The sequence below is a fragment of the Rattus norvegicus genome, chromosome 9 (genome assembly GCF_036323735.1).
Source record: "Rattus norvegicus strain BN/NHsdMcwi chromosome 9, GRCr8, whole genome shotgun sequence".
Lineage (NCBI taxonomy): Eukaryota > Metazoa > Chordata > Mammalia > Rodentia > Muridae > Rattus > Rattus norvegicus.
This window is the reverse complement of record NC_086027.1, coordinates 118,335,841-118,358,744: the sequence shown is the minus strand read 5'-3', so window position 1 is coordinate 118,358,744 and position 22,904 is coordinate 118,335,841. Positions and strand designations below refer to the sequence as shown.

Sequence of the window (22,904 nt, the reverse complement as noted above, 5' to 3'; positions counted from 1 at the left end):
GCCTCTATTCCCTTCTCTCCGTTCTTTCCTCCATCCCAAGGACCTTAACTTTGCCAGACCCTCTGTATCAATTATGTTTCTTACTGTTGCGATGAAACAACTGAAGAAAAACCTAAGAAAGGAAGGGTTGGGCCTGCAGGTCGAGGGGTGTGGTCCATGTCAGCAGAAGGCATGGTGTCAGGATCGTGAAGCCAACGGTGGTGCTGTGTTCACAATCAGAGAGCAGAGAGATGTGTGCTGGGACTCAGCTTGCTCTCTCCTTCTTACTTAGTCTGGGACCCCAGACCATGGAATAGTATCACCCACACTCAAGCATTTCCTGCTTAGTTTAACCTTTCTGGAGACACCCCTAAAGATGCACCCAAGGTATGTTTCTACGGTGATTCTAATTCCTTTCAAGTTGACAACCAAGGTTAAATAAAACCAAACTCTCCATGTTTACTTGAAGAGGGAAGCCCTTGGTTGCTGGCAAAAGCATAACTGGCCTAGGATTGGTGGTTAGGTCTACAGAGGCTGGTCAAACCCTTCTGCACAAGCAGAAGTAGACAGCAGTGTAACTGGCCTAGGATTAACTGGCCTTGGTTAGGTCTGCAGAGGCTGGCCTTGGTTAGGTCTGCAGAGGCTGATCAAGCCCTTCTGCACAAGCAGAAGTAGACAGCAGCACTGGCTGGAAAGGCGAGGCATTGCTCTTGGCTTCTGCTACCTCCCTAGATCCAAACCCCAGCCTTGACACCTCTCTTCCTAGACAGCATCTTCTGCAGGAAGGAGGGCAGAGTATAATATGAATGAGACAGCATCTTAAATGACAAGCAGGTCCCAAGTTCTAGCTAAGCCTTAACTACCTTTACTATAGCCTAAGATACCCTACTGTGTCCAAGATGATGAGGCGGTAACTGTACTGTTTTAACCTTGACCCATAGCCTGCTCTCAGCATGCCCCTCTGCCCTCCACTGGTAAATAAAGGGCTCTGTGAATGCCGATTTCCCTTGTTGCTAAACACTAAGAACAGTCAGGCAGCTGTCTGCTCTGTCTTTCCTTTTCTCTTTCTCCCCACCTGACTCCCATTCCTGTGGTTCTGACAGGCTCTTTGCTTGGCTTGGGGGGGGGGGGGAGGTAATGCTTTCCTCATTGTTCACGAATGTGTGTTAGCAAACAGTGTTTCAATTCCCAGAGACAGAAAATCTGGAATGTTGCATGTTGAGAATGATGGCCTCATCCCTGTTTCACACAAAGGCAGGAGAGCTAGAGCAAACTTCGCTCAGGAGTCCATTTATTTTCCAGATTAGCAGACACATTGTATATAATTTGTCAAAGCTATTTAGAAGCTGTGATGACCTTGTGGGTCAGCACTAAGATACACTGTCACAAAGCCTGGGCAGTATGACAAACCACACTAAACCAGGTCTAATGACCGGGCAGAGTGAGGGCTGCAGCTGGAGACTGAGGATGCTCTGCACTCAGGCAGAGCTCTCGCATCTTCTCTCCTTTAGAACCTTCCTGGGTCCTCTTGCTTTCCCAGCTACACTCCTTAACACAGTTTAGGGGATCTTGGCCATCTGACCTACACCTCCAGACCCACCCCTCTGTTTCTGTTTTGTCCCTTACTTCCAACCACAGCAATTCCTCCAAGCTCTGGGACTTGAAAACCTCAGTTGCTCCACATGAGCCACTCCTTTGCTTGCCTAGCACATGCACACCTATCTCCCGTACTGTGAGCTGCCTGCAGACAAGAAGCTGAACTTTTTGTAAGACTCCCACATCTAGCATAGCTCTTGACACACAGTGGGCATTTGATAAGGAAGCAGAGACTATTTAAGAGATGGAGAAACAAGAACTGTGGGGCAGCCAAGCACACAATTGGGAGACAAGTAGGAGATAAGAACAGGGTTCAGTGCCATCTACCCTGCTTCTCTCAAGCTCTGGCGATAGAGCCGGCTAAACCACCATGCCCTAAGCTTACAGGAGTCAGGTTCACGGAGACAGCAAGCAGAATGGCAGATGCCAGGGGCAGTGTCTTTAATGGCTATCAAATGTTGGTTAGGAGAGGTGAGAAGTTTTAGAGATGAGTGGGAGTGGCATATTGAATGACACAGAATGGTTAATTGATGTGGTAAAAAGTGTGTGGGTGTGTGGGAGGGGGTCTCTTGCTGACCCGGATGCTGAGAGCTTCACCTTTCCAACAGAGAGACTTGCGTCTAGTGGATCAGAGAGAGGCAAGAAAGGACTGTGCTCCCCAAAAGGAGGCAACAGCTCCAGAGGGAACAACTGCTGCTCTGGGTGAGTGGCAGGGATGGACCCCGGTTACTGTGGTTCTCACTGACCTGCATGCATTACTTTCTACTCTGTCTGTGGTCATCCATATTACCATGCGCTGTATTGCTTCCCCGTGCTTTGTTGCCTAGTCTAAGTGCTGACCACATGCATATTTCCAGGACTTGAGTGGAAGGAGGCAGCAGGTACATCATCATTTCCATGGCCCATGTGTGTTCTTCTGAGAGGCCTTTTAGCCTCTCTGGCTCTTGTGTTTTCATGGGTCCCTGGATAAGGAGGGGCAAGAGCAATTCTCCCTCATAGGTCCATGTTAGTCTCACCTGGGGAGTGTTAAAAAGCACAGTCAGGATCAGGCTGTATTCTAGAACAATTAACTCAGAATCGCTGGCATGGGACATGAATGCTTTTTGAAAGCTCCAAGATGTTTCCAACGCACAACAGAAGCGGAAAAACCAACTCCCCTCTTTTAGTTATAAAAATCACAAAAGCCTCTGCACTAGAAAGAAAGCTATATATATCTGTACCTACAAAAGTGTTCCTTCTCAATTATTTGCTTAGGAAGTATTTTTCCAGATGGTACTATGAATTCCAAGGTATTGTTTGTGGGACTGCCATTTATAAAAATCTCCTCAATCTATAGTACCAGAAACCAAATGTATTATATTGTTCCTCAGTACCCATTAATACCACAGTGTTTGCCAGTGTAATGACTTGTGCTTGTAACAGGTGGTGGCAGCAGGAGGATCATGAGTTCAAAGCCAGCCCATCTCAAAAACAAAAACAAAATAGAAAAATTAGATTGGAAAAATAATGTTTGGATTATTTTGTTAAAACATTCAATTGATGTAAGTAAGAAATAACTATTTTTAAATGCATTATAAATTTCTTTGTTTGACTGAACATCCTTAAAGTTAATATCTGTACCTATCAGGTTTTCTTCTTGGGTGAGCTATCTTTTAGCTTTGACACAGAATATATCTGAGATATATCAATCTATGGGTAGATTTTTTTTAAAGATTTATTCATTTATTATTTATAAGTACACTGTAGCTGTCTTCAGACACACCAGAAGAGAGCATCAGATCTCTTTACAGATGGTTGTGAGCCACCATGTGGTTGCTGGGAATTGAACTCAGGACTTCTGGAAGAACAGTCGGTGCTCTTAACCGCTGAGCCATCTCTCCAGCCCGTAGATTTTTTTTAATATCACCATTAAACTGTTATAAACATCCAACATTGTTGAGAACTCCAATGTACTGCGTGCAGATATTGTTTTAACTTTTTGTTTTTACCAAGTCTCTGAAAGATATTATTACCCCCAAGTATGAATGAAAAAAATAAAGTTCAGAGAGGTTAAGTCTCCTCCGATTCATTAAAGTTACTGAAAGCCACAAGATTAGTAAATACGTGCTAAACTTTAATTCCATTTCCAGCAAGCTCTAAAGACCTACTCTTCTTATGACAGGTAAGGTAAGCACTTTGTTCTCTCGTTCTCTCTCTCTCTCTCTCTCTCTCTCTCTCTCTCTCTCTCTCTCTCCAGAAAGACACACACACATACACACACAACCTTCCTTTCCTGAGCATAGCTAACTCAGCTTACAGTGCCTGCTGCTGGGGTTCTTGCTCTCCAATCACAGATGGTGGTTGGCTCCAGATCCAAAAATACCTGATATATATCCTGCCCAGCAAGCAACCTACAGAATGTGGACTGGCTCAAAAAGGCAAATGAAGCTAAATTACCTGTTTCTCTTTGAGACACCAAATTGGAAATACTGCTACAACACTTAGCAGCAGAAAAAGAAAGTCAAAAGGGCTAAACCAGGAGATGATATACGTATATTTAGAATGAGGTAAAGTATGGCATGGTGGTTTGTATAAGCTTGGCCGGGGGAGAGGCACTGTTAGGAGGTGTGGCCTTGTTGGAGTGGGTGTGGCTATGTTGGAGTGGGTGTGGCATTGTTGGAGGAAGTGTGTCCCTGTGAGGGTGGGCTTTGAGACCCTCCTCCTAGCCACGTGGGAGCCAGTCTCTTCCTGTCTGCCTTTGGATCAAGATATGTAGCTTTCAGTTCCTCCAGTCCCACATCTGCCTGGACACTGCCATGCTCCCACCTTGATGATGATGGACGGAACCTCTGAACCTGTAAGCCAGCCCCAGTTAAATATTGTCCTTTGTAAGAGTTGCCTTGGTCATGGTGTCTCCTCACAGCAATGAAACCCTATGACACATAGCAATCTGAAGTTTCCAGGAGCCACAAGCTAAGGGTGGTGGAGGAAGGCAGTTGGTAGAGGATGGGCAAACCCAGATGTAGGCAATCAGAGAATGACTATTTGGCCCATGAGACGAAAAAGCAAGAGGCTAGAACCTGAACTTCTGGGTTTGTGTGGCTCCCTAAAGTTTTTCTCTTGAACTCTTTGAACCGTGTCTCTCCTGCTTGCCGTTGGAGGAGTGAAAATGGAATAGTGTATTAAACATTTTGTATTCTGGATATATCTGTTTGTCACAAGACATTTCCATTTCAATTTTTTCCTTTTTATATTTTTTTATGAAAGCAGGACCATAAATTGTTTAATAGTAACACTTTGACTAATTAAATAAAAACGCACGTTCATGTAAACTCTACCAACATAAAGGGACTAGTGGTTGTCTGGATTTGGGGGAACGGGAAGTCAGAGAAATCTGCAAAGGGGCATGAAGCTCTGAGGCTGATGTAGGTTGTGTCATTATGCAGGTGAAGGCAGGTATGGGACAGAACGAGGCCTGTCATTGGGCAAGAAGGAAGGATGGACTGGAGAAAAGTTTTAGAGAGGAGAGACCAGAGCGAGAGGGAGAGCAGGGGAGAAGCAGCATGGAGGCAAACATAAACGATCCTCGTCATGCATCTCTACATAGATACAAGTTGTTATGACTATTCTTAAGGGATGGATGTGTACAGGATTTTGTGTATCTAGATGAGCAAACTATATCTTATCTAAGTGAGTGGTTTATACCCTTGTCAATTGGTTGTAAATTAGTGGTGTGGATGTATTTCGAATTGAGTAATTAACATATACACCTGGTTGTTGGGTTTGTTGAGTCGTGTTTTGACTGGGTGGTTGGGAGTGTGAGTGGAGTCTGTGACAGGAAGCCGTGCTAGGCTGTAAAATGCTACGGTCCTCGGAACACGATGTGAGTCTCAGGCGTGGTAACAACCCGGGTAGGGGACAGTGTGTCAGTGTGTGAAATCAGCTGACAGGGAAACGGCAAGAGCACCAGATCCACGCAGAGTGGGAACTCGTGGGAACCGGTCATGCGATTTTATAATATACAACAACGGGGTAATGTGAGCATTCACTGTCATAGGTATAGTGATGGCTTTCACAAGAAGATGCACATGTCAAGACTTATGTCGCTGTATTGTACAGTTTAAAGTTTAGTCATGTGTTAAAGATAACTTGAAGCCATTTAAAAATTTTATATACTCAACCCAACAACGATACAGGATTCCATTCCTCAAGTTGCTATGCTTGTGTTTCTGAATGACACGGCTGCAGTTGGTCGCCACACACATTGTAAGAGCGAGGTTATTCCCAGGGTTGCTCTTGAACCTGATCTGCCAGGCAGGACTTGTATCTGCCATTGCCTATGTTCAGCCTCCTGAGTATCCGGGGTTCCGGGCCTGCACCACTAGTTCTGGCTCTCTGTTTCCATATTTTGTTTTCCAAAATACATTTTCTTTTCATTTTCGAAAAGATGTCTTTCATTACTTATGACACTTAGGAAAACAGGTATTGACCTTCATGGTTTCAAATTTTTACCATATCTATTTTTTTATCCTTTGGCCAATTTTCTGCTTTTAAACTTAGTAGCATCTGGTTTGGAGGAATTTTGTTCATTTATAACGCTCTAAGGTTGTGCTGAGACCCCGTCTTTCATGAGGCATTTTATATGAAATGATTATAATATGGAGTTACAGCCCTCGCACTAGAGCCTGAGGATGCCTTGACCTCCCGACTGCCCAGGTCACAGGCTGTACTGCCGCTCTGAGCTTATGTGGTACAGAGGAGCAAACTCAGGCACTCTACCAGCCGTGCGGCATCCCCAGCCTCAGTCCCACATGCTTTCACCGCAATGATCACTCCTCGGCTTAAAAAAAATTTTTTATTAAGTCCATTCTGTGAGTATATGAAATTTTCAAAGAATTAATGATAATATTACATTGAAAAAATAAGTTTGGGGACTGGAAAGAAGGCTCAGCAGTTACGACCAATGGTTGCTCTTGCAGGGGACCCAGGTTCAGTTCCCAGCACCTACCTGGGGCTTACAGGCATTCATAACTCCACTTCCAGCAAATCTAACACTCTTCTCATCCCGAAGGCCCATGCTACACATACATACATGCAAGCAAAACACTCACACATAAAGTAAATAAATATTAAAATTTTTAAGAAAAAATATTGACTAAATTTTAAAAACCAGAAATTCTTCATTCATGTTGACTTTTCTATACCCTTTTAATACACGATTTGTAGTCTCTTTGTAGCTCTGTTGCTTCAAATTTAATTATCAGGCAGATTTAGTTAAACATTCTCTTCATTTAAAAGACAAGAGCGCCTCCTACTGTTTTCCTAGACTAATAGATTAAAGCTCATTGTTACATCTCTCTCTCTCTCTCTCTAACACACACACACATACACATACACAGAGAGAGAGAGAGAGAGAGAGAGAGAGAGATACAGAGAGTCACACATATACACATAAAGAGACACATACACACAGAGAGAGATTGTGTCACACAGAGAGATACACACATACAGAGAGACATATACACACATACACGAAGTGAGTGAGACATACAGAGAGAGTCATATACACACAGAGAGAAACATACACACACAGAGAAACATACACACACAAAGACATACAGAGTGAGAGGGAGAGACATACACACAGAGACACACAGAAAGACATACACACATACAGAGTCACACATATCCACAGAGAGAGACAGACATACACACACATACACACAGACATACAGAGACATACACACAAATATATACACAGTCATACACAGAGAGAAACATACACACATACATGCACAGAGACACACACATACATATACAGAGACATATACACAAACATATACACACACACATACACACACATACATACACACACAGAAACATGCACTTTAGATTCTTTAAATAGAAAACATAGGTTTTTTTTTAACTGTGCTAACTAGCTATACGCACCCAAGTAAGCTGTCAATTACCAACTATTTGCTGGTGTTCATAAATAATTAGAGAAGTGAGGGTTGATTTGCACTGTACTACTTCTTTCTCTCCTAATCCCAGAAAATGAAATAACTTATACTTTTGGCTTCTTGTGTGACTATTTAGATAACCTGTACAAATAACTGAAATATCATGGATCTCAGCATGTGTAGGAAAAGCACATGGTAACTTTAGCTCTCTTTTTCTCTTTAGACCTGACCTCAGAAAACAACTGTCTTGCTATGAGGAAGGAGCAATGAATTCAGAGTGCCCCCAAGTCATCCCTTAATACTGAGCCTCCAAATCAGCAGTGTAGTGTTTTCTCAATCTTAGCCCTTCTGGCAGCATCTCCGACTTCTACTCTCTGCAGGCCAGAAGCAGCCCTCTGGTTATAAAGATGCAAAGTGTCTCCTGACATTAACAAATGTTCCTTTAGAAGCGAAGTCTGCGCTCCTTACCCCCGGCTCCTGAGAACCCCAGCACTGGTGGGACATGACCTCACATTTTAGGAGGACTTGGGCATGATTTCAAGAGAGGACCCTGGGAGATAAAAACATTCTAGACAGACCGTGGGGTGAGGCCCTCGTCAGTTAGGAGCCATAGGAAGGAGAGAGAAAAGCCTCTCTCTGCCATGTAGGACAGGGCAAGCAGGTGGCTGGCTGAAACGGTAACGGTTCCAGCAAGAAGTGAACCAGCCAGTTTCTTTATCTTGCTGTGATTTCTTTTTAACATGGCAGCCATGTGAATTAATAGAGGTTTTAGATAGAATAGGAAAACTCGCAAAGCATCACAGATAGGCATTAATTACTTGGTGATACATATCTCTTTATTTTTGCGGGTGTGCATCAGTGGACTGTCAAGGTCTAACCTTGACCTTTAGCTACTGAGGTGGAATCATAGGATGTTCCAGAAGCTGATGACTTCTGGCAATTAGCTCTCCCTGGCTTCTGGCAACTGGCTCCTGCTGAAAGCAGTGGGGGATTAGGAAAGAAACTTACTCACTTGGGCTCTTTACTCAACTCTGGAGCCACTTGTTGGCTTGGAGAGGCTTGGAGCTCATTAATTCTTTGTGAGACAGCAAGAAAGAAAAGCAGAGAGAAAAGGTCATGAACACATACATGCACACATGTATGTATGTGTACATACATTTAGATACAGACATATATACATAGACATATTATATGTACACATAGAGAGACATATAACCATATTTGTTGGGTGGAACAGAGACCCAACAGCCACACTTTACTGTTTCTCTCAGCTCCTTTACAGCTTCTTAGACAAAAGTTCTTTATAAACTTACCTCACAGATAAAATGTTACACAGAAGGGGGTTACAGAAAGATGTTTATAGTAAGCTCACAGCAGTGTTTAGTCTATAAGCTCATTATAAGTTCGCAGCAACAGTTTCACAGGGGCTTGCTTTACCATAGTGCTCACCTGTGGCTTCATTCTTGGACCTGACCTAGAATGAAATGTTCTTTTCCTTGATCATTAATTTGCCCCAAAGCCTAGTTTTCTTCCTAGTGCAAGTCACTTGCTTGTGATACCAAGCTCTGTTTGCAGCTTTTTACTCTTCAGGGGCTTAAAATTACTTGAATCAGTTCTGGAGTTCTATAAAATCCTTATCATGAATAATGAAATCATCAATTCATCTAAAAAGCATTATTATATGAAAGTACATCTTCCTATTGATCTTCAGGAAATCTGCCCAACAGGGTGGGCTGATGCCCAAGAATCATCAGGTTATATAATAGCGGCAGGAATGCCAGGGAGAAGCAATTGTGGGATGAAGTCTCTGGGGCCCATGCCTCTCCAGAGTGCACCCATCACAGCCATGCAAAATGGTGGACCAACTCCAGAAAATTCACTTGCTTGCTATGGCCTTTCCTACATGGCTTGTGCCATTAGACAGCTTGTGAAAGTTGGCCTTTCCTTCTGACATGTGAGTCCCTGGATTTAACTTAGGTCATTAGGTCTGGTCATTAGGCTGAGCCAGTCCTGGTATAAATTTCCAACTTTAAGTTTCAGCTAAAAATTTGAAAGCCACTAGAAGTCAGGGAGATTGTTGATAAGCCTATATCTCCAACAGTGATGGGCAGACACCAGCAGGGTATGGGAGGCATTCTGCAGGCTTGCTGGCCAGTCAGCCACGTAGAAACGGGGAGCTCCTGATTCAGGGAGAGACAGAGTGATAGAGGAAGACATCTCATGCATGGTGTGTACACCTGCACAATGAGTTACATGCACCATTTACACCATACCACCCCGTGTACAATCCCACAGAGAGTTTAAGAGCCACTTTTCTGTACTTAGAAAAATCTTCCTTTAAATTTATAAGGGTCTTAGTTAGGGTTTTATTGCTGTGAAGAGATGCCATGACCAAGGCAACTCTTATAAAGGACAACATTTAATTGGGGCTGGCTTACAGTTTTAGAGGTTCAGTCCATTATCATCACGGTGGGAAGTACGGCAGCATTCAGGCAGATATATGCTGGAGGAGCCAAGAACCTTGATCTGAAGCAACCAGGAGAGACTGTCCTCTGCAGGTAGCCAAGAGGAGACTGACATTCAACATTAGGTGGAGTCTAAGCATTGGAAACTCAAAGCCCATATCCACAAAGACACACTTTGTCCAACAAGGCCACACCTCCTAATAGTGCCACTCCCTGTACAAAGCCCATCCAAACCACCACAGCAAGTGAGGGGCTAGAGCGACAGCTCAGGAGTTAAGAGCACTGGTTGTTCTTTCAGAGGTTCTGGGTTCAAAACCCAGCACCCACATATATGGGATCCAATGTCCTCTTCTGGTGTGCAGATATACATGCAGTCAAATATCCATGTATGAAAAATAAATAAGTCTTTAATTAAAATGGCATTATAAATGATCTCACTTAATCAGAAAGCCTTGTGAGGCAGGCTGGAGGGATACAGGAAAATTGGCTGGGCTTGAGGTCAACAGAGGGACTTGTTCTCCAAGTTACACAGCTTGCTAAAGGAAAGACATGGTGGAGAATCCAGACTGTCAAACGTGGAGTGAAAAGGGCTCACCTGCTGTTTCATGAAGATTTCCTATAGGTTACAAAAGAACAGGTTCATCTGACAGTGTCAGAGGCCTTCCGTAGTGGGTCTAAGACGTCCTTTCCACATTGACTTGGTATATCCATATATCCATAGTTACCTGTGGGAGTGAATACAGGGTGAACAGAAACCAATTTCAAATGAGCCGGGTTCTTTGCTCCTCCAGATGACCTGACACCTCTCTCTGTCTCTCTGTCTCTCTCTCTCTCTGTCTGTCTCTCTCTGTCTCTCCCTCCCTCCCTCTATTAACCCCTAGAATCAGGGCAATCTGCCTCTGTAACATCTTCCTAGCTTCCAGGTAGGTTTATTTGCTCTTCTGTAATCTATTCATTTTTGTTCCCTGTAATTCTCTGCCCTTTCTCTTTCAACCCACAACCCAATCCCGAGGAAACAACTGTTCATTTATGTCGAGCAAACCATAGCCCCTCCACAGTACTTACCAGTTTAAAACCTATTGATTAATTTGGTAAGGATACATCGGCAACTCCTAGGAAAGCGACAAGATACTGTTTTCCAGCTGAGACCTGAGACGGAACAGAAGCTGCTCATTTCCTCGTCCACAGAATGCGGTTTGGTGTTCCCCTTCCGGACAGGGAGCTTTCCAGTAGGGCAGACCATATCCTTGTGGAGGTGCATGCACTGCAGAAGCCTCATTGCCTCAGAAGCCACCTCTGTTTCTGACTGCTCAGACCTCTGAGTTTGTACTGTCACGGCTGTATCCCCAATCTTCCCTAGAAGTCATGTTGGGCTTCTTAAGTCCTTGACAACCCAGAACCCTCTCTTAAAGACCTTAGCTTAGGGAGCTGGAGGTGAAGTACTTAGTTACTTGTATTTTTAGTTACCACTCCAAGTGAATATCAAAGAAGGGAGGGAAACTTTGTTTCTGCCATCTATAGGATTACGGTATTTTTTTCTCTCATTGGCCTTGCCTCTGAATTAACTTTAAACCGCATCACTAATTAATGAGACGAATGCTTCTTGAAGGAAACAACTGATCTTAGGGATATTTAACACATATCCTTATTGTCTCGCCAGGATTGTGACCCCTCTTCCTTTAAAGAGGAACTATTGTTAGCAGCTGAGCCACGCAAGAAGACCCGGCGAGTAAATAGGTCCAGCACTTTATTCCAATTACATCATTCACCCTGGAGCGGTAGGTGGGGCAGGCAGGAGTCACCATCAGGGTAAAAGGGGACTCTGGAAGAAAGTTCCAGAGAACGTTTTGCAAGAGGGAGCGGAACAATCAAAACTGAATTCATGAACTCTATGTGGGCCAAAGAGGCAGCGCGGCCCTGAAACTTTAGTATTCCGTCCCGCGTGGGAAAAGTGAGGAGCTATTTTAAAATTCCTTTTCATACTTTTCGAGTTGCTCGCACACTCCCTTCCGCGCCGCCCAGACACTGAGGCGCTGACCCACAGGCTGATTCACACTAGTTTCCCGCGCAGGCGCACTCCAGCCGAGCGGGGGCGCCGGGCTGGGGAGCGGGGCCAAGGCTAGTCACGTGAGACCCGCGGCACTTCTCTCCTCAATTTCCCTAAATGGACTTAGACGGGGTTCCCCGCCTATCTCCACGCTCTGGAATGCGGGCAGAGGAGAGCTCCAGGACAGGCGCAACCATCTGCCGAAGAGGGGGGAGGAAGCAGAATCACAGTTCAAACGGAGACGCGAGAAAGACGAAGAGTCAGTAATTAGACCGAGAGGTCCTCCACACGTCCATTTCAGCCCTAAACTCCCCGTTCGGTACTTCTCATCGGCGCCCTGAGCCCGCCATCTGCTCTGACACCTTCCCTGAGGTCCCCCTCCCGTCAGGGCTGGCCCATAGAGGCGGCGGAGAATGGCCGCCAGGCTTCCTTCCGGTTTGCGAGCGGAGGCCGGAAGTGGCCGTTCTTGGGCGGCTGGAAAGTTAGAAAGTTTGTGAGGGCGGCGGCAAAGCTTCGCAGAGACGCTCACTCTTGGTTCTCGCGGCTGAGCAGGGTGAGTGGTGCTGGCCGCCGAGCGGGCGTGGCCCGGCCCCAGGAGGTGTCCTCGCCGGGCGGCGGTGAACGTGGGGGCCGCCGGGAGCCGCGGCTGGGGAGCGCACCTGGGCAGGTGTGTCTCCGCGAGCCCGGGGAGAGCGGGGCGTGGAGCAACGGGCCGGGGAGCCGGGGCAGCCCGGGCGCAGACGTCGCTCTGCTTCCCAAACTTGGATCTTGGGAAATGTTGCTTAGCTCGCCAGCGCGGTGCGCCTTGGACCATTGCCTGCCCGCGAAACCAGAGCCCCACAGAGCTGACTCCGGAGCTCTGTTGAGTTGCTAACGTAAACTTGCGGGAACCGAGAGAGTTGTGGATAAAACCGTAGCACAGCCGCCCTCGGCCCTGTCTTTGCAGCTCAGCGCGCGCCCCTCTAAGTAGAACTTTTAAAAGTGCTATTTGAACAGAGAGGAGATTGAAGTTTTGTTTGCCTGATATTAAGAGTCAGTAGGGATGTAAATATATAAGATCTTTAGGGATCTTTTAAGATTTTAACTTCTTTAGTGCAAAACTTGTGTCAAAGGGTGACGAAAGTGAATCTCCACTAAAGTTGCTGGTATTTTCTTTTTTCTGGATGGCTTTTGATGAGGATTAATTAGAAAAGCATTTTTTGTCTTCAAAAGTGAAGCGTGGTTCATTAGTCAATCCTGGCAACTAATGACTTTTTTAAAGGTGCTCAGAACTCTTGGGTGTGGCTGTCTAGGAAAATCCAAGCTGACTCTCAACCGGAAGTGTGCCTAAGAAGTAAAAACGTGGTTTTCCTTGAAACTGAAATAACAGCTTGAAAATACACTTTAAAAAACTGAGTTTATCGCCCTCCCCCATCTCGTCTTGTAAAAAAGTGCATTGATTTGATCTGGATTTCAAAGCAAGCCATACCTAGATGCTACCACACTGTGAGGTTTTGAAATGGGAGTTTTCCAAAGGATATATTTCTCAGTTTTAAAAGAGTTTTTTTTATTAAAAGATATTAAGTTAGTAGGCTGTAGTGTAAATGTTCTATTAAGAATTTCTATCTTTTATATCTATTACTAGTTTAGGCATGTGAGATCCTACTATTTAAATTTAGGCAATCTCAGGTATATCTTAGTGTGGATTAAAAGGTTTCATAGGGTACTTTGTTGTTGTTGCTGTTGTTGTTTGTTTGTTATTTTGGATAGGGTCTCCTTTTAGCCCAGACTGGCCTGGAACTTGAGATGGTCTTTCTGCTTCAAGGGCTAGGATTATAAGCCCAGTTATGAGCCCCACATCAAACTTTATCATAGTTTCTATAAATTCTACATTTCTAAAGATTCTGTGAAATCTGGTTGCCCTCGGCATGTGTGGAAAGCCTCTTCGAGGCTGTCTTCATAGTCTGACGTCTTCCTTAATCAAGAGGCTCCCATTTAGTCAACTGCTAAAACATGAAACTTCTTGGGCGGGAATGTAGCTCAGTGGCAGAGTGCATACCTAGCGTACATGATCCAGAACTGCAGAACAACCCACACCATACAACACGCATTGCTACAACCCTGTCTTAGTTTAAAACTAAGTCAGACTCCTTTCCGTCTGTAAACAGAAACTGTCTTGACCACCCGCTCCCTTCCTTTTCTTTCTGGTGGTCTGAAACTTTCATATGTTCTCTAGAAGGCCGGCGGGCAAATCTTCTGCTTCTTAAGTTTCATATCAAAGATCTTTCACAAAGCCCTCAAAGTGGGGATCTCAGATGATCCTGCCATACACCCTAAGTTAAAATATTTGCAGTTTTATTTTGCTCTAACTTCTTAAACTAACTTGAGCATTATATTTTACAGCCTCACTTGTGTAGAACCACAGCAGAGAGGATACTGCCACTCGCAAAGGTTCTCTCTGCTGTCTCTGTGCTCCTTTACCTGAGGGTGTTCCGACCATGCTTGTGGTTTGGTGGTGTTTTGTGTAGATGGTGTTTGGCCATGCCATGGCTGTGAAGCTCCGGGTCCAGTGTGGAGACCTGTGAATCACTATCATCTTGAAAGAGTTGAGGCCCGGGGAGTAACTTGCTCAGCACCACATTACCAGATTCGGACAGAATTAACTCCATGAAGACAAGCATCTGATCTTAATTCTGAAGATAGCGATAGTTTTCCTCTGATCCTGTAGGAATAAGGGGACCATTCTGAACTGTCAGTGTTTGATGATAGGGTCTCAATGTGTGCCCTTGGCTGCCTGAGGCCCACAGGTCCCGCTGCCTCCCAGTGTTGGGATTAAAGCAGTCACCACCACCCCCTTCACTTCTTCCTCACCTTTATGCATTGTTTTAACTTGAGAGTCATTCCTCTGGAATGGGGGAAGTGTGTAGCTCATTGCCTAAGTTGAGCCAATCATTTACTGCATTCCTGTCTCTCTGTGTTTTAACTATTCTTTAAGATGAGTCACACACATGTTCTATGCCAGTGACATTTGATATACATCAATATAATTAGCTGGTCCTAATACAGTTGAATTAAGTATGGAATTCACTAAACTTCCGTGTGAAGCTATTGTTAATGCTAAATAAAACTTCTTTTCAACTGTTTTATAATGCATTTGCTAATTTTTAAATGCATGCTTTAAGTAATAAGATATATATTATTAAAAATCAATGTTACTTTTAACATTTTAAGCATTTTTATAAAGGAATTTTAACAGTACCCCCATCAAATGTAGTTTTACATGAAATTTTGTAGACTAAAAAATTTCACCTTCGTCGGCTATTTTCCTGGGTTATTGGGGGAAGGAAGACAAGATTATCATATAAAACAGGCTATTTTTGAAGATTTTTTGCCTTGCAAAGGCATGCTGTTCTTAAAATATTGAACATTCTTGAGCACATTTAAGAGATGTAATGATGTTCTCCGTGTGGCCTGGTGGTTAAACTGTTTAGCTCCAAAGGGAAGAATACACAACATTGTGTTGTAAATGAGATGTGCAGCCTCAGAGGACATTAGATTGAAAATACACACTTGGGAATGGTTACAATAGGTTCCAAAAGGATAAATAAAAGTAGAAATTTGAGACTACATAATAGCCTTGCAGGGCATCTTTCCAGAGTCATTCCACTGTACCACCTCTCTGGGGTGGATAACTAGAGTTGCGACCAGCTATCGTTATAAGATAGATACCCTCTCAAATCTGAAGCACGATTTAGATAAAAAGCAAAGTGAGCGGGACTTTTCTAACTGTTTCCATAATTTTAGTCTGTTGGTGTGTTGAAATCAAGGAAAGAATGTAAGAAATTATTTTGTTTTGTTTTTTTAGCTCGTAGGAAACATTCTCAGGGTCACTTGGGGTGCTGGAATCTAGGTAGCGGTTCATTCTTTGCAGTCCACAGCCTTATTTTTAGAGCAAGGGCATGGTGCTTTGTGGAATCATGGCTGAATGTTGTTTTCAGAACGTAAGCTTTAAAACTGTTATCTTGGTCAGAGAGTGAAGTCAGTCGTGCCTGTTTTAGCCCAGCCCGGAGAATATAACTCCCGAGTGTCGTAGTCCTGCCGAGCAGGACTCCTCACATTGCCATCTCCACTTCACCTCCGAAGAATGGTATGCAGGATTTTATTATCTGATAACTATGGGATTTTCCACTTGGAAAATGTCATATTATTTTAAAGTTGAGTGTTCACTGGAAAAAATATATTTTTATTTTTAAGTTTTACAGGGATAAATTTTTATTAGAGAACAAGATAGTATCTATGATTTTAAGGTGTTCTTTTAATGAAATTGCTTTATAACTTGTGCTCTGATTTCAAATGAGAAACTTTAGTTATATCCAGTGGTTGAGAGCAGCTACCATTCACAGAACAACAGGTCTGTGTGAAGTACTTACTGTTAAGTCTCTAAGTACTCTAAAGTCTGTAAGACCTGGCTCTTGGTGAATTAACTTCATATTCTATTTTTGTTGTTGTTAGCCTTTCATCAAAATGTTCCTGAAGCGTGGGTGCAATCTGAAATGTTACCTGAATGTGGAAGAATGACTTTAGTCTTAGAGAGTAGGAGGGAAGACCTGTTCAGTCAGTCAGTCTTGCCACCTCCCTTCTCTGACAGAGTGGGTCAGCTAATTTAGGTGTGAGCTACAGAAGGATAAGGTTCTAAAAATGAATTAGTGTTCCTTAGCAGCCCCATAGTGCCCTTATATGAGAACTGCCGTTTCCCATGTATCTACCCCGCTCCAACCCAAGCAAACCCTCTTTGGTTTTACTTTTGTTTTGTTACTGAGCGCTGTGGTGGTGGTGGGGATATGTAATCTTGATATGCTGTTTGCTTTGAGTGGATGTTAATCGGAATCCTTACTGGAAAAAAGACTTTCAACTTTTAAGAGCGAGTAAACTCAAAGCTCTAGACTGGTTTTTCCCTTTTAGTTTGGTTGTTGGGATGAAATTTTTACAGTTATGTCACCCCACTGAGACATGGCTCTGACCAAGTAGTCTCAGTCGTATGTAAAGACAATTCCACTTATTTTTGTTAATCATTATTGTGATTCATACTTAGTAATCTTAGGTACTGATTTTATTCCCCTTGAATTCTTGCTTAATTAGGATTTAACCGCCACCATGTCGAGCAAAAGAGCGAAGACCAAGACCACCAAGAAGCGCCCTCAGCGCGCAACGTCCAACGTGTTCGCCATGTTTGACCAGTCCCAGATCCAGGAGTTCAAAGAGGCCTTCAACATGATCGACCAGAACCGGGACGGCTTCATCGACAAGGAGGACCTGCACGATATGCTGGCTTCAATGGGTAATGTCCACTTGCAGTGCTGATGTATTGCATAGAATTTCCTTCATTCTTTTCGTGAAGCAGTGTTTCCTGATGGGTACCTGTCTCTGGGTTGGACTGGAGGGCTGTGTGTGTCTGCATTCCTACATGGATGTGGGTTGGTGTTTGAGAAAGTGAGGGCTGAGGTGGTTGCTCAGAGATAAGAGTGCATGCTGCTTGCACAGAGAGGGTTGGGGTTAGTGCCCAGCACTCGTGTTCAGTAGCTGCAGGGAGGGAGGGTCCAGCCCCTTTGGATTCTGTGGGGACCTGCACTCAGTATGCACTCAGTTTTCCTGTCATGAACCCAGACGCTTTTATTTTCCACTAGAATGTTTACCATGATTAATAATTGGAATATTTCCCAACGTGATTGTGAGTGTGGCTCCTTTTATTTAGGAAAAAATCCAACTGATGAATACCTGGACGCCATGATGAATGAGGCCCCGGGCCCCATCAATTTCACCATGTTCCTCACCATGTTTGGAGAAAAGCTGAACGGCACCGACCCTGAGGACGTCATCAGAAATGCCTTCGCTTGCTTCGATGAGGAAGCAATCGGTAAGCCGGGGTAACCTTTAATCACAAAGTTGTTTTTAATGATGTAGCAGGATATTAGTAGCTTAAATGTGGTGACTTGGCACTCAGCACCGTTTGGAGGTTTTCTTTGCAGCTTTCTGGCCTGTGTGCATCCCTTGAGTGTCAGTGGTCTTCAGAAGCCTCGGGTACACTGGGAACCTTTTTGGGAAACGTGTTTACTCTCTTACTTAACAAAGTTAATTCCCCAAGGTGCTGGCTGTCAGTACTGGGTGAAATGAGTAAGTGACATATATTGCAACCTCATAAATTGCTGTGCACTACAGCACAGTGAACACACGGAGCAGAGCTTAGACTCTGGGATCAGGCTACCTGATTTCGGAACTCTGCTGCTGTGCCATAGCTACGTAACTCTGGGCAGACTACTTCGTTAGGTTCTGTTGTTTTTGTTTTTTAATGAAACTGACAATAATGTGACCCATTTCACAAAGCTGTTGTAAGGATCAGATGCAGTGACAATCAGGAAGTAGAGTTGGGAATCGGAATTTGGGCTATCTAGTAAGAAAACTGTATCTCAAAAAAAACCAAACCATTAAACAAACAAAAAATGTTGTCCAGTCAACATTTGGCAGAGAAAGCATATGGGCATGTTTCCCAAGATTTCCACTTTGTGGCTGAGCAGGTGTGTGTAGAGAGGGAGGACACCTGAGTACCTGCCTAATGTAGGCTAGTCTTAAATGCCAGGGGTTGTCATGGGCAGCTGACATAGGCATGGTCTCCTCGCTCTAGCTCTCAGGACTCTCCACAGTATAGTATGGGTGTCTTCTGATTTTCACACACACAGCCCTCATCCACAAAAGAGGCTCATATGAGCACAAGTGAGTGTGTTTTGTTTTGTTTTTTGGTAGAATTTTCTCTCTGCTCCTAAAAACAACAAGCCCTTCCTTTCTTTTTTTTCCTTTTTTTTTTTTTCCCGGAGCTGGGGACCGAACCCAGGGCCTTGCGTTTGCTAGGCAAGCGCTCTACCACTGAGCTAAATCCCCAACCCCAAGCCCTTCCTTTCTTTCCATGCACCAAATTCTTTATTTGTGTCTATCTCTGGACACGAGCATGATTGATAGATTTTAGTTGTACACTTATTCCCAATCACGGTTGACTTAAGTGCTAATTAAGTGAATTGGCTGGAGTCAATGATTTATTTCTACAAAGCTACACTTCTAAGATTTTAGGGGTCTTTTTTTATTACAGAGGATTGAAGTTTCTTTTCTAATCTTAATTCATTTGTTGAGCTCACTTTGTGGGACATGTGTTCTTAGTATATTAATTTCACACACTAGCAAGTTGTCAGTCTTTCTTGCTTTATGATTAAATCTGTTTCATTTATTTTTGGCCGATAGTATAGTAAAGGTTCTCAATCATCGTGCACACAAGTTACTTGGAGAGCCCTTTAAAATGCCCGGTGCTAGAAAAGAAATGAGGGCTGACACAGGGTTCTGCTTCTGTCCTGCAAGTGACTGCCTTACCTTCAGCGTGTGTGTTTCCTGGAAATGATGGCAGGTGGCAGGTTACAAGGCACCTGTTGCACTGGCTTGTATGGTAGGTACGTCCTTGTGCACCAAGCCACAAAGGATGTGGGGCAGGCAGACAGCAGAGTAACCACTAAGTATCTGGTTGTCTCCTGGGGTTTGCAGGGCTGGTGGACACCCAGGCTGAGGATGGGTATGGGTGTTCTGATGCTCCATTCTTTCCCCTCCAGGCACCATCCAGGAGGATTACCTGAGGGAGCTGCTCACCACCATGGGCGACCGCTTCACAGATGAGGAAGTGGATGAGCTGTACAGGGAGGCCCCCATCGACAAAAAGGGGAATTTCAACTACATCGAGTTCACGCGCATCCTCAAGCACGGAGCGAAAGACAAAGATGACTGAAGAGCTGTGGCTTCCAGCCAAATGTCCCTGTTGCCATTGGGGTATTTCTGAGATTTTCCTCCTGGAGCCGGTCGCATGCCCTTGCTTTTCTGCCTTTTGCTTTCCTTGTTTTGTATTTATTCTCAGCCACTTTGGGCCACGTGTACCTTTATCATCAGACTGGAAACGGGACTTTCTGTCATTGTTCGATGAGAACGTAAGGTAATTTAACTTACAGACAGTCTTGTCCCTTGTAATAACTGCAGCCACAGAGTCAGTATATTTTTTCAGAGAAAGTTATCCACTCAATTTTTTCTGAATGATAATTAAACTTTCTGATAAAATACTTAGTTGTTTAGCCTTCTTTCCCACTTGACTTTTAGTTTTACCGAGTCTTTCCCCCAAGCAGGGTAGATGAGGTGAATGACAGCCTGTCAGGGTTTGCTCCCACTCCTTCCAGTTGTGTTTCCATGGCAATCCCAGTTTCCTCTACTCCTGTTTATCTCTCTCTCCCTCCTGGGAAATCAGATAAAGCCCTCCTTGGGTACCCTAGACTTTGTCTTCCAGTTTGGAAAATAATTCCTGAATTGTGATCCCTGGGGTAGCTCAGACTCCCCTTAAACGTCTCTGCATTACTTCCTGCAGCTAAAGTAAGAGCCAATTTTCATTTGTTCTACTTAAAAAACGATTTCAGCTCTAAAGGGTCTTTGGAACGCTTTTAACGGGAAGGACAGATGTCTCTGTGTTCCCAGCTGTTGGGAATACACACAGTACTTTGTTGTCGTATACAGTTTTTCCTTATTTTAACAACCCCTATTAAAAGACCAGTTCATTTATGCCGAGATTCCTCATTAAGTCCATGTGAATTTCAGACATTCCTGACCTACCCACAGTCAGAACAGCTGTCGGGAAAGTGAGGTCATTGTTTTGATCCTAAAAATAACTCGGCTTATTTTTGATAATTGAGAACCTCGGCCCTGTTAATTATGGAGTAGAAAACACTTTTATTCTGTTTGGTTTCTAATGTTTCGAAAAGTCCCGAGTGTAAAAAGGTTTGAAACACAGGGGTGGCAGGGTGTGTGCCTCAAACTTCTATGCTATTGAAAGACTGTCCTTGAGGGAGACCATTACCTCATTTGATAAACAATTACAGAATGCCTTAGGAATGCCTTTGAGAAGCTGGTGTTAGAGCCAGAGGCTTTAACCCCGTAATCTCAGTCCTGTAGAATGGGGGTGGGGGACTATTAACCAGTAACACCTACTCTTTGCTTCCTTCGAGATTAGATTCACAGCAATCTACCCTAATTTCCTGCTTGAATTTTATTCAGATTTTTAAGCAAAATACTTTTTCCAGCTTACCCACCCATAGTCTTGCTGGATTTCCACTTTTACTGAAGAGGGTAGAAAAACACCTAAACATATCACCTCTGATTTGCTAACAAATCTTCAGTGAGGAATAAAGTTATTTCTAAGTAGGGGAGAAAAAAATCACTACTAAAATTCTCTCTTGCAACATCCATTTCCATCAGGGCAACCCCTTAAATAGCTGTTAGGAACAGTAGGTGGTCAACCCTGTATGAATTAAGTCTCCTTAATTTGGCTAGTAGGATTCTCTGCTGAGTAGTTGGGCTTTGCTTAAGCAAGAATGGCTGCCAGTAAAAGCTCTAAGAATCTCCTCTAGCCATGGGCTTGAATGATGATGGTCCCTAAAAGTTTCTGTAATGAGGACCTCTGTTAGCCCCCCACCTTCAAAGCCCCAGCAAATCACTCCAGTGCCCATGGGCCCCACCCGCTTTACAGTTACATTGCCACTGGACTCCATGCCCAAACTGAATTGACCGAGGAACCCGATACTTAAAGGCCAGGAAATGAATGTGACTGCATAAAAGACAGTGGAAGCTCGGGTTCTGAGAAAGGAACCTCTTTCTACCAAACATGGGAGACTGATGACCAACAGGAAGTTTAGGATTAGGTAGACACTGACTAGAGAGCTTGGGGGGGGGGGGGGACAGGCCACAAAAACAGAGAATGCTAGTTTTAGGAGGGAGGAGGGTAGTGTCAAGCTACAGAGGTGTAGGGAGTGTGAAGGAGCCCACTGGAATCGGCATCCCTGGGGCTCTGGCATCAAATTTTTCCACTACTCTTATCCCTCCCCCTAGGTTTTCTTTGTGCAGCTCTGTCCTGGAACTCCAGGCTGGCCCCTGCCTGCTTTTGTCTCCCTAGTGCTGGGATGAAAGGCCTGAACTGCTGCCACCAGCCGGTGAGACCTTTCAGCATTTCCAAGTCCCAGTTTTGCAGCTTCAAGGCTTTGTGGCCTTAGGCAGACCAGTTACTCTTTGTCGACCTATTTATTCATTTATAAAAATGCATTAATGCTATTCATAATGGCGCTTTTATGATCAAAAAGCAGCAGCCATCTGGAGCTAGGTGTGGTTGACTAAGCCCCTCCTGCGCGTCCTCACATTTTTAAAATGTCACCTTCCTCATCTGAAATAGGAACGCTTCCTTCTAAGTTTGCTACAGAAATTAGAGATGTGGAAAAAGGGATGTGTGTGGATGCAGCCGATATTCAAATTGTAGTTTATTTTTGTTTGATTCGCTTGCGGGTCCCTGAAAAGAATCCTTAAGGAGGGCATAAAGGGCCTATCCTTAGAGATGAAGTCCTGTATACATAGAGAGGTAGCCTGGCCCTTACACAATGCTGGGACTTCAAACTAGGGCCCTCATTTTGCATAGCAAGTACTCTGGTTTTGTTTTTGTTTCTTTCTTTTTCTTTTTTTGAGAGGGACTTTTGCCTTATTAAATTTCCCTGTTCTCTCACTGGGGTGTCAGGATTGAAGGTGTGTGCCACTAGTGCCACTACGTCCTGCTCATTAGCTGATCTTACATTGCCTAGAGTGAGGATTTAAGAAGTAGTAGTAGACTTCTGTAAACTCTAAAAGAGCCATAATTTTATAAGAATGATAATTATTTAAGTAATGACTTTCGAGGACAAAGGGGATCAAAGGGAAAGAACACTTGCGACCGGAAACAGCATCAGCATCACTTGGCACCTACTAAAAACACAAATTACTCTCCACCTCAGACCTACGCGATTCCAG

At 44.0% G+C, this 22,904-nt stretch overlaps 2 protein-coding genes across 6 annotated transcripts; one reads left to right on the top strand and one right to left on the bottom strand.

Annotated features, from left to right (window-relative positions):
• Positions 1 to 1,253: 1,253 nt before the first annotated feature.
• LOC102555687 (uncharacterized) lies at positions 1,254 to 12,866 on the bottom strand. Of its 3 annotated transcripts, XR_357340.5 has the most exons (5): positions 11,963 to 12,175; positions 11,045 to 11,128; positions 10,575 to 10,704; positions 9,953 to 10,066; positions 1,254 to 8,589 (listed from the first exon to the last, which is right to left on the bottom strand). XR_357340.5 is itself a non-coding variant. In XM_063268193.1 (2 exons), exon 1 carries the CDS (start codon positions 12,838 to 12,840, stop codon positions 12,103 to 12,105), a length of 738 nt encoding a protein of 245 aa, XP_063124263.1. In that variant the 5' UTR covers positions 12,841 to 12,866; the 3' UTR covers positions 8,329 to 10,704; positions 11,045 to 12,102. The 3 variants fall into 3 exon arrangements, 1 of the variants encoding a protein (XP_063124263.1); XR_005489436.2 differs by lacking the exon at positions 11,963 to 12,175 and having other exon boundaries at positions 1,254 to 10,066; positions 11,045 to 11,578; XM_063268193.1 differs by having other exon boundaries at positions 8,329 to 10,704; positions 11,045 to 12,866.
• Positions 12,468 to 20,153, top strand: Myl12a (myosin light chain 12A). Of its 3 annotated transcripts, none has more exons than NM_001135017.1 (4): positions 12,468 to 12,579; positions 17,145 to 17,343; positions 17,758 to 17,919; positions 19,652 to 20,153. In NM_001135017.1, the coding sequence occupies exons 2-4, from the start codon at positions 17,160 to 17,162 to the stop codon at positions 19,822 to 19,824; spliced, it is 519 nt and encodes a 172-aa protein (NP_001128489.1). In that variant the 5' UTR covers positions 12,468 to 12,579; positions 17,145 to 17,159; the 3' UTR covers positions 19,825 to 20,153. The 3 variants fall into 3 exon arrangements, with proteins under 3 accessions (NP_001128489.1, XP_006245730.1, XP_006245729.1); XM_006245668.5 differs by having other exon boundaries at positions 12,559 to 12,693; positions 19,652 to 20,149; XM_006245667.5 differs by lacking the exon at positions 12,468 to 12,579 and adding an exon at positions 16,002 to 16,152 and having other exon boundaries at positions 19,652 to 20,149.
• Positions 20,154 to 22,904: the final 2,751 nt, after the last annotated feature.

Coding starts and splice junctions, on each gene's coding strand:
- LOC102555687 (XM_063268193.1), bottom strand. CDS start 12,840: ATGGTCCAAGGCGCACCGCGCTGGCGAGCTAAGCAACATTTCCCAAGA.
- Myl12a (XM_006245667.5), top strand. Junction 17,344..17,757: donor CGATATGCTGGCTTCAATGG/GTAATGTCCACT, acceptor CCTTTTATTTAG/GAAAAAATCCAACTGATGAA. Junction 17,920..19,651: donor CTTCGATGAGGAAGCAATCG/GTAAGCCGGGGT, acceptor TTTCCCCTCCAG/GCACCATCCAGGAGGATTAC.